Genomic DNA, 11,254 nt, shown 5'->3' with positions numbered 1-11,254 from the left:
CTGCTGGCTTCAAGGACTTGTCAATGGGTTTATAGGCAGTAAGGGAATTTAATTTTTCATTTGCCTTAGGTTCCCACATTAACATGGCAAACACTTAAACCCCTTTTCTTTGTTCTTGGGTAGCCAGGAGTGTCTGAGGAGTACCACCCGGAGGGGAATGGGGCTGCTGTTGGCTTGTATTTTGCCCTCAGTTTGTTCCATGCTCCCTCATCACTTTGATCTCTAATTATTAGTTTGGGTGTCTCTTCTCCCAGTTACACTGTAGGACCTTGAGGGTAAAGACCATCTTTTACGTGTTTTGGGGTCTTCCGTACTTACCACAGCTTGCTTTTTTCTAAGCATCCACATGAAAGAAGGAAACAATGAACAGCTAAAGTTTAATGAAAGAGGTAAAACTTGACCTTGGGTTCCACTTACACGTGAAATACATCTTACAGTCTGCCGAATGTTTCTGCATTATCTCATTCCATTGTCACTACATCTAGGTCAGGTTAGGTGTGAGCACATTTGTAGTTGATGCTCTTTGCTCATTATGTGCCAGTCAAAGTCTGAAACTTTGGTGCTTGACCCTTGACCTCAGGATTCTTTCCACTCTCCCTAAGCTATCAGAGAAAGGTTTGATTCCTTAAAGAAGGGTAAATTTCAAACAACCGGAATGAGAGAGCAAGAAAAAAAATCCCATGCCAGGAGAGGAGTGGCACACAGAAAAGGAGAGCTCGATAAAGCTACAAGCAGCAAACGTGAACGGCAAAGGACGATGGGAACGCCAGCTGGGCCTCTTTTCCCTGATCGCTCAAGTTAAAGTCCTCACGCAGCTCCAGTTTTGCCTCTAGTTCTGGATCATCTAGCCTCTGCCCTTTCCCTATATACTTCCATCCTCCTTTAGCTCGGCTCCCCGCCAGTCTTTCGACCACCTGCAAGCCCCCAAAGGCTCCCATTGGCTCCTCCACCCTTCCAATCCAGTCTCCTCCCACCAGAGGCACCGCCCCCTCACGCTGCGCCTTCTCTTTCGTTCCGCAGGGGCCGGAGGTGTAGGCGGACAAATTGGGCTGCACTGCAGCAGGGCAGTCGAGCAGCCGGAAGAGGCCTCTCTTTCCCAGAGCCCCACTGCCTTGTGGGACTGTGGCGAGTTCCTCAGGCCTAGACAAGTTTTCCGGATTCCTTCACCGCCCCCCCCTCCCCCCCCCCCCCCCGCCTCCCTTGTCGAGTACGGAAGCTGAGAAGGTCCGCGGGCAGTCATGGCGGCGCACCTAAAGAAGCGAGTGTACGAGGAATTCACTAAGGTGGTTCAGGTAATTTACGGAAGGAAAGGTCCCGGGACCAGTCCCGGGCGGGGAAGGTTATTCACCTTCCAGACACTTTGCCAAAACAGGCGCCGCAAACCTGGTTCGAGTGCCGACTACTCAGATGGGCTCTCTGAAACTGCACTTAAGTGGGCGTGTTCGTTTGCAGCTGCTGTCGTAGTCATTATTAATATGTGCAGTGTGACACTTCTAAAAAAATAAAATTATTAGCGAGGACAAATAGCACTTTACAATTTACGAAGATGTCTTATCCGTTATTTCAGTTTATTCGGGTTACATTAGCACCTTCATCTTACACATATGGACTTGAAAGCTTCCTGAGGGATAAGAGGATTCAGAGCCAATTTACTGGTAGAGCCCCTCCCAACTCCTATTTCAGAGAAAGTGCCCCGGGACGAGTTGGTTGTATGCAAAACTAAGGGGTTGAAAGAGGAGTCTTGAGAAATCTCAAAACCCAGCCAAAGCAGGTGAGGGTCACAGGCTGCATAGGGGCAGAACTCTCCATTGGCGGAACAGCTTACCTAGGAGGTAGGGCAAAGTACTTTCTTCCTTTGGAGTTAAGGACAGGTGAGCTGAGCCCCTGTCAGAGCAGTGATTCTCCACGTGTCTCCTCATAGGTGTTGTGAAAGTCGAGGTTGATCCCAAGTTATCTTAAGTGTGCTGCTTCTTCGACTTTTTATGCAAATCACCTGGTGATCTTGTTAAAATCTAGATTGTATTCAGTGGGTTGGGGGAGGTGAGGCAATAATCTGCATTTCTGACAAGCCCTCAATTGATGCTGGTAGACCAAAAGCCTCCTTAGATCCGTAGAGTACCCCTAGATCCTTAGACTTCGAGGGTAGCAAGACTTAGACCATGCAGCAGGAAACTGTCCTTAAACATTTAAATCATTCCTTCATGTAAATGAGTGGTTACTGTGTATCAGGTATACTGAAAGGTGTTGAGCTACAAAGCCCAATACTGGTGAGGGTCCTTCTCCTTTAGGAGCTCACAGACTAGTGGGAGACAGAAAAACGTATCTGTGATTATAGTACAGAGGGATGATTCCATTGAAAAATCAAGTTTTTCTTCCTGTTTTCACTTATTTCACTTACCACATCTTTGTAGCATATTCCCACTGTAGGGAAGTTATTCTCATTATTTTTTTTTCTTAAAATAACTTTGAGATTTAACGTTGACACGTTGTTGCTCCATTTTATGTGAAATTGGTTTTCTTGAACTTTCAGAATGAGTCAAGATTCAGGAAGTTTTTATTTTTTATTATTTTTAAAAATTTTTAAAGTAATCTCTACACTCAGTGTGGGGCTTGAACTCACCACCCTGAGATCAAGAATCTCATGCTGCATGGACTGAGCCAGCCAGGGCCTCCTCAGGAAAGTTTTTATTTCACAGAGCTCCTTCTTTTGTGGTTTGCTTTCTGGAATTTTCTGGATCTGTTTCCTTTGCCCACTTGCACGCGTGCGTGTGTGTGTTATGATTTTTTTTTAAAATAATTGTGGCAAAATACATATTTTAACATTTTAAACATTTTTAAGTATACAGTTCAGTGGCATTAAGTTCATTCCCCTTGTTACCCAGTGTGATTTCCTTTCTTCCTATTGTATTGTGCCCACTTCTCAAGACTACTTGCCCTTCCTCCAGCATGTCATGTGTTTACACTTCTCCAGAGTCTTATACCTTTTGTCTCTTTTACATGGAATGCATGTCATTTTCCCCTTTATTTTTGCTCTCACATTTTGGCTTCAAGATGCAACTAAAGCCTCAGCAAGAGTTTTGTCTCTTTCTCCTCTGCTTCTGTAGCAAGCACTCTGTACTTGTTTGTCTATTTGTACTTACCCCTCAGTGCTACTATAATTACTAGTTGTTGACGTTAAAAATAGTTATTTAACCAGCAAAAATGTATTTTTTGGGGAATAACAGAGAACTGCAATTCGGCACATGCAAGTTATGGCAAAACCATAGGCAAATCTAGCAAACCAAGGAGAAGCAGGAAGTCAGGAGAGGGTTTTTTTTGTGGTTTTTGTGTTTTTTTTTTTTTTTTTTTTTTTAATGTTTGTCTATTTTTGAGTGAGAGAGGCATAGAGAGAGGGACTCTCTGTGGGCTCTGCATTGACAGCAGTGAGCCCGATGCAGAGCTCGAACCTAGGAACCGTGAGATCATAACCTGATCCAAAGTCCTATGCTCAAATGACTGAGCCACCCAGGCACCTCCAGGAGAGGTTGTTTTGAAGGGAAAGTCTAGGGTGATGAGAATTTCTCCTTAGCTGAGTTGCAAGGGTGGTTGATTTCTTGTAGGAGAGGTCATGTGCATCTTTCCCTGTTGGGGCCTATAACTGAAGATCCTTTCCTGTTGATTCTTCTGTTGGACTCTATAATGGACAGTTCTTTCCCTAGTTGACTCTTGAGTAGTACTGTTCCTCCTTCTGGCCTCCCCTTGTATCCTCCCTCCTCAACTTTAATGAGTTTTCACTTTATTAATTTTACACAGTGTGCATATCTCCCTACCAGTCTGGCCTATTTAGGGACAGAGATAATGCCTGCTTCATCAGTGTCCCCTGTTATAGGCGGGAGAGTCTATGTTGTATGAATGGAGGTCTCAGTTCTTGGATTTTCCATAGAAAGATTTATGTGATGATCCAAACTCGAATAAAGATGGTCAGAAGGAATGTAGCAAGCACAAAGCAGTTTATTAAGGACAGTACACTTTCAAGAAGGCAGTGTGGGCAGGCCCAGAAGTGGTCATTCCACTGGAGCTAGAGATGTCTTTTTGTGTTTGCATAGGTTATAGGTCATAGCTAGGGCTGTCTCTAATTGAGGTTGTTGCCAGTCATCTGAGGGACTCCTCCTACCAATTGGGGTGGGGGGTTTGGGCCCTGCAAGGTTCTTGTTGGAACTGTTATGGTTTATAATGAAGGTATAAATTACTCTGGGGCAGAGCTTGAAGAGGAGAGCTGCAAGTTCTGTACTTGTGGCTCTGTCAGCTTCAAGGTGTTGGAAGCCTTAGACCAGGATGTTAAAAGTCATAAATTCAGGATGTTGTGCCCTCAGGCTTCTAATGTGTCATCTGTTTATCACTGCCTTTGCCTCCAGCTCAGGTCTAACTTCTCCATCACCCCTGGATAGACCATAGGTCCTGGCTCACTAAACTGTTACTGATGGTTGACTGATAGCAGATATTGGTTTGTCTTTCCCCTTACATACTCTATAGGGAAAGAAATCTTTCTCAGCTTTTGTACTGATTGGAGCCTAGATAACACTGAAGACTGAGTTTGTGTAGAATAGGATGGGAATGAGTAAGGATTTTAGGAAAAGAACTCATTTCTTCATTCTGCATGAATCATTACCATACAATGATGAAATGAGATCTTAGTGCTTCTGTCTTTCCCTCTGCTATAAAGGTAAGGAGGGAGAGAGAACTGGTATGTAGTTAGTGGTTATTTTGTATTTGTACAATTAAAGACACAGACTTCTCAAATATCCATACAATATAGGTATTGTGTATTCCCTTTTATAGAAGAAGGAGAGGCCTCCCTCACTAGTAAATGGTTACCGAACCCAAATTCCTCTGCTTCAAAACCCTCGGTCTCTTAAAAAAACAAAAAACAAAACCAATAAAAAAAAACCCCTTGGTCTCTTTATCATGCCATACTATGTTCCTGACTAGAATAATCCTAATCTTTTATCTGTAGATAGTACATTTGTACATTGTAAAGAGGGATTGCTCAGGATATCAAAATGATGCATTAGATGTTGAGGAAAATTATTGATTACAACATTTGCCTTATGTTAGTTACGATGTTTTCTATACCTACCCACCAGGGCCTGACTTAAGCCCTGGAGTGACAGGTTCCCTTTCACTGAACTTTTTGGCACTCATTATATGTAACAAATGCATCTAAAAAGCTTCTAATTATGCACCATCCTTGGGAGAATTGAGAAAATAGTTATTCAAATAATTTTGTGTGTCCTGTGGTTCAGATGATGATCCCTAGTTGAGAAAAACAGGTAGTAGTGTCATCATTCTCATATTGCAAATAATAAAGGTAAAAATTGTAACTTACTTAGAACAGCAGCAGAATTAGAACTCAGACGCAACTCCTAATGCTGAATAATTATTCAGTAAAGAAAAATTTGTTAAGTGACTACAGTTTGCAAGGTATTTAAAAATTTTATTTACATTAACCATCCTTTTAATAAAGGCAGAATGCTTTGGGTAGTCATTTGGAGTAAGGGGAAGACTTTTTACTCAGTGTAAGCTGCAGACAGTTCCCATCAGTTCCAGTTTTCTCAGGAGGGAAGCTGAGCCTGCTGGGTGCCTCAGCATAGTCGGTATATATTTATAGAATTGAGATTTCTTTTTAAATAAAGAATGGAACAGATCCTTTGTATGTCCTTTTAACCCTAAAGTTGCAACAGTCCTAAGAGATAGGCAGAACAAAATGTTAGTGGACTTACTTCACAGAGAAAGAAACAGACTTGGAGAAATGAAATAACTAGCCTAAAGTGGTAGGAGCTAGTGAAAAGCAAAATGGGGACTCATAACCTTGTCTCCAATCTAGCGCTCTTTTTTTTGTGTTCATTACACTGCTTTTTCCTAAAGTTAGGTCTATTAGCTAAATACATTAGTTGGTATAAGGAAATGAGGCAGTGTTAGATTTGCAGACTCTGTGTTTTCACGTCTTACCTTCCCTACTCCCTTGCAGCAACAGCAGGAGGAAATTGCAACCAAGAAACTCCGATTGACAAAACCAAGTAAATCCGCAGCGCTCCACATAGATCTGTGTAAAGCTACCTCCCCAGCAGATGCTTTGCAGTACCTGCTCCAGTTTGCCAGGAAGCCTGTTGAAGCAGAAAGTGTGGAGGGAGTAGTCCGGATTCTCTTGGAACATTATTACAAGGTAAGATGGTCTTGAGGATCTGATGGAAGTGTGTGTAAGAATTTTATCACGTCTACAGAATGGGTTAGTATTGCAAAATAAGTAAGAAGGTGTTCATTCAGCAGTCTTGTAGTGAGTGCCTTCCATGTGCCAGGCACTGTAGATGCAGAGATAAAAAAGATCCAAATCCTGAAATGAAATTCACAAGATGTATTTATTTTTAAGTTTATGTAAGTAAGGGGGAAGAAATGATTTCCAAATATTTGAATCACAGATGAATCAGAGTTTTAAACTTATTATGAAAATTATTAAGCCTATAGAAACGTAGAGACAATACTATAATGAACTGCCAAATACCCATCTCTGGGATTTAATAGTTAACTAATATGTTGCCAAATTTGTTCCCTTTATTTGTTTTCCTGAAGTTTTTTTAAAGTATCATGATATTTTTCCCTAAATTGTTCAGTAGAATCTAAAAAACAGTAGAGTAGATCAATGAAACCAAGAGTTGGTTTTTTGAAAAAATAAACAAAATTGATAAACCTGTAGCCAGGCTTCTCAAAAAGAGAAGAGAGGACCCAAATAGATAAAATCACGAATGAAAATGGAATTATTACAACCAATCCCTCAGGAATACAAGCAATTATCAGGGAATACTATGAAAAATTATAGGCCAACAAACTGGACAACCTGGAAGAAATGGACAAATTCCTAAACACCCACACACTTCCAAAACTCAAACGGGAAGGAACAGAAAATTTGAACAGACCCATAACCAGCGAAGAATTTGAATCAGTTATGAAAAATCTCCCAACAAATTAGAGTCCAGGACCAGATGGCTTCCCAGGGGAATTCTACCAGCTATTTAAACAGAGATAATACCTATCCTGAAGCTGTTGCAAAAAATAGAAAGGGAAGGAAAACTTTCAGACTCCTTCTATGAAGCCAGCATTACTTTGATTCCCAAACCAGACGGAGACCCAGCAAAAAAAGAGAACTACAGGTCAATATCCCTGATGAATATGGATGCAAAAATTCTCAACAAGATACTAGCAAATCGAGTTTAACAGCATTTAAAAAGAATTATTCACCATGATCAAGTGGGATTCATTCCGGGGCTGTAGGGCTGGTTCAATACTCGTAAGGGACTTTAAAAAAAAATTATTTTGAGAGAGAGAGCATGTGCGTGTGTCCGCATACGCACACACACACATGCATGCATGGGCTCGGGAGAGGGAGGGAGAGAGAAAATCCCAAGCAGTCTCCATGCTCAGCTTGGAGCCCAACGTGGGGGTCAGTCTGACTGACCTGAGCCGAAATCAAGAGTTGGATGCTTACCGACACCTGGGTGACTCTGTCGGTTGAGCCAGAAATCAAAATACCAACACTATTCACACATGGCATTGGTCTTTTTTAATCTAGAACAAATTTATTTTTTTAATCTAGAACACATTTATTGTTTTGGTGACATTGATCTGATAAACTCCGTTGTTTATAAAGTGTCTTCTGAATTTGTTTACTTGCTTAGGGGTTAACTTGCTTCTATATCCCTTTTATTTACTAGGAACTGAAAGTTAGACTTAGGTTAAGCACATTTTTTAATTTATTTTTTTATTTTTTTTATTAAAAAAAAATTTTTTTTTTAACGTTTATTTATTTTTGAGACAGAGAGAGAGACAGAGCATGAATGGGGGAGGGGCAGAGAGAGAGGGAGACACAGAACCAGAAGCAGGCTCCAGGCTCTGGGCCATCAGCCCAGAGCCCGACGCGGGGCTCAAACTCACAGACCGCGAGATCGTGACCTGAGCTGAAGTCGGACGCTTAACCGACTGAGCCACCCAGGCGCCCCAGCACATTTTTGAAATTTTTAAGAATATGTTATAGATGAAGATTTGTATTTCATATTGCATCTGTGAGGATGCATGTAATGTCTTCAAATGTTCACTTGCAAAAGCTTCTTTTTCCCTTCAGTCTGTTCTTTCTATAAACTATGATTATTTAAGTCTTTTACGTATGACATAAAGGGTCTTTTCCTTTACACATATAATGTTCTAGCTTAATCAGAAATGTTTGCCGTTGTCCAAAGACTTTGTGGGTTTTCAGAAACCCATGTCTTTTCACACACTGTTCCACCAGCCTAGAACCCCTTTCTTCCTCCCACTGCCCTGTGATCTGGTCTGCCACTCTCTCTGCCAAACACATTCTTTCCTCAGAGTCTTTCACTTATGTTTCCTTCTGCCTAGAACACTTCCCTCAGATGTTCGTATGTCTGCTTCCCACACTTTGTTCAAGTCTTAGCTCAAATGTCACTTTTCCACTAAGGCCTTTTTTTTGTCCCTGTATTTAAAATTGAAACGGCCTTATTCGACCCCAGAACTTCCTAGCCCCATTCCTTGATATTGTTTTCTCCATAGCACTTACCGACTTCTTATAATCTATATAATTTTCTCATTTATTTTGTCCCTTGTCCATTTCCCCATACTAGAATGTAAGCTCATCTTGAACAGAGATTTTTGTTTTTAACTGGATAGTTGATTTAAATTGACAGTGTGTGGTAAAATTAATATTTGTTGAATGAATGAGTGTATGCTTTTGTAAGACTTTTTACTCAGTTAACAAGTGGTTATTATATATCCAGCACTTTTCTGGATACTGGACACGTCTGTTAGCACATTTATTAGCTCTTAGTATTGCTGTTTTCATCATATATGTCTCTGTCCTTCAGACTTTAAGCCCCTAAGTTCAGAGACTACAAATCTGTTTATCTCTGTCCCAGTGCCTGGCAAGGTCCCTAGAACACTGTAGGGTGTTAATAAATGCTTCCCACATGTTTTACATGAATTAAATCTGGGTTTCTGTTCTCTAGTTTTCAGACACATTGATCTGTTTTCTTAGCAGTATTTACCTATCTATTATATGATAATATAACTTTGCTACCACTAATCATCTGTAATAATACTTCTAAGAACAGTTAGCATTTATATAGTGCGTTGGAGTTTAGAAAGCTCTTTCCACATGTAATATTTTATTTAATCTTGATGACATCACCATTGTTATATCTGTAATCCAGATGAGGAACTAAGTTTGGAGCAGTTTAGTATACAAGGTGACCAGCTAAGTAAATGGAGGGTCTGGATTTAAATCTGTTTTTTTTTTTTTTTTTTTTTTAACTTTTTGTCATGAAACATTTCAATTATATACACAAGTAAAGAGAGCAGTTTGATTTCCATGTACCATTACCCAGCTTCAACAGTTACCATTGTGTGGCCAAACTTGTTTTATTCCCATGGCCCCCACCCCAATTCCTCCACTCTTACCTCTCCACCAGATTCTCCCTGGTATCATACCATTTTGTTCATAAATTTCAATTTATATCTCTAAACACTAAAGATTTTTTTTTAAGGCTTATTTATTTACGTGAGAGTGACAGTGTGAGTGGGGGAGGGGCAGAGAGAGAGAGAGAGAGAGCGCGCGCGCGCGCGCGAGAGAGAGAAGCAAGTTCCATGCTGCCAGCACAGAGCCTCATGTGGAGCTTGAACCCACCAAACTTTGAGATCATAACCTGAGCCGAAACCAAGAGTCGGACGCTTAACCGACTGAGCCACCCAGGCACCCCAACAATAAAGACTTCTTTTTTTCAAAAACAAATTTTTTTTAATGTTTTATTTATTTTTGAGACAGAGAGAGAGACAGAGCATGAGCAGGGGAGGGGCAGAGAGGGAGGGAGACACAGAATCAGAAGCAGGCTCCAGGTTCCGAGCTGTCAGCGCAGAGCCCAGCGCGGGGCCTGAACCCACAAACTGAGGTCATGAGCTGAGCTGAAGTTGGACGCTTAACCAGCCGAGCCACCCAGATGCTCCAAGACTTTTTTAAAAGACATAATCACAATACCATTGTCATGTCTAACAGAAAAGTTGAACTCCGATCTTCTGATGTCATACCTCAGGCTCTTTAACCAGGCTATGCTGCTCGTAGTCTAGCAGATTGTAGCCCGAAAGGAAATGAGGAGAGATGCCAAGTGCATCCAGTTCTAGATTGATGACCATAGTGTTTTTTTTTTTTATCCTCTCTTCTGTTATCCAGAAATGTGGTCTCTTATATTTTAGTAGATAAACTAGTTGGGCCTCTGTTTCTGTCCTCCAGATTTTTCTTCGGACAGGTAGCAGTATTTGGACTTCTTTCATGTGAGAGGTTCTTCACTTATACTATGTACTCGATGCTGTGGAGGATGTAGAATTGTGAGACATGTTCCTTGCCCTTTAGGGGCTAGCAGTATAGTTGGTAGATGGTAGAACAAATAATATATGTAGTAAGTAGTAAGGGCTAAAGTTAATCATTTGTTCATTTTTTTCGTTTTCTCAAAATGCCCTAAATACTAACTCTGTGCTAGGCCATGTGCTTCATGTTGGAGATACAGAGATGATTATGTGATCCCTGATCTTAGTCTAGTTGTGTAGGTAACACAATAAATGGATAATAACAACACAGTGTCATGGGTGCTATGAAATCTGGGACAGGTTATGATGTGACCTCGAAGAAGAGGGTAATCAGTTTTACTCGGGAGCAGGAGTCTGGAGAGGCGTTATAGAGTAGTAGTGATGCTTGAGATGAGTCTTAAAAAACAGATCTGGGCCAGTTGGAAAACAGGAGGAAAGGCACTTTAGCAAGAAGGAGCAGTTGTGAGCAAAGGCATGGCAATGTGAACTCGCGTGTCACAGAAGAAATGCAGGCGGCTGGTATAGAAGCTCTTTAAGAGATAAGACTAGAAATATTGAAAGGCCTTGTATTGTGTGGGTTTTGTTTTAGACATGTTACTCTGGGAACGGGATTCGGGATGGAGGAATTGGATAAGGGCAAGACGGGTGTTAGGTGACCAACTAGGAGACTGGCCAGTCTGTAGCAAGTTGATGAAAGCCTGAACCAGGAGAATTTTAATGGTGAGAAGAGCAGTTATTAGAGAGGGTTTCCCTGGAGGCAGTTTGTTTTAAGCTTAGATGTTGAGGGTACCAGGGGATAATTTCAGAAAGTAGAACTGAAGTAAAGTATCCAGATGGATAAAGAATGTCAGTGGTC

The 11,254-nt window shown here is 41.2% G+C and overlaps 1 protein-coding gene across 1 annotated transcript in view; it reads left to right on the top strand.

Moving 5' to 3' along the window:
- Positions 1 to 1,186: 1,186 nt before the first annotated feature.
- The window catches only part of INTS4 (integrator complex subunit 4), a 116,756-nt gene continuing 106,688 nt past the window's right edge, over positions 1,187 to 11,254 (top strand). The window contains exons 1-2 of the mRNA XM_060605529.2: positions 1,187 to 1,292; positions 6,008 to 6,202. Of these exons, the coding sequence (XP_060461512.1) occupies positions 1,239 to 1,292; positions 6,008 to 6,202 (249 nt within the window). The 5' untranslated portion in view covers positions 1,187 to 1,238. The remainder of the gene's footprint in view (positions 1,293 to 6,007; positions 6,203 to 11,254) is intronic.

The sequence above is a fragment of the Panthera onca genome, chromosome D1 (assembly GCF_046562875.1).
Source record: "Panthera onca isolate mPanOnc1 chromosome D1, mPanOnc1 haplotype 2, whole genome shotgun sequence".
NCBI classification, from domain to species: Eukaryota; Metazoa; Chordata; class Mammalia; order Carnivora; family Felidae; genus Panthera; species Panthera onca.
Note: the sequence above shows the minus strand (reverse complement) of the source record. Positions and strands in the feature narration are given on the sequence as shown.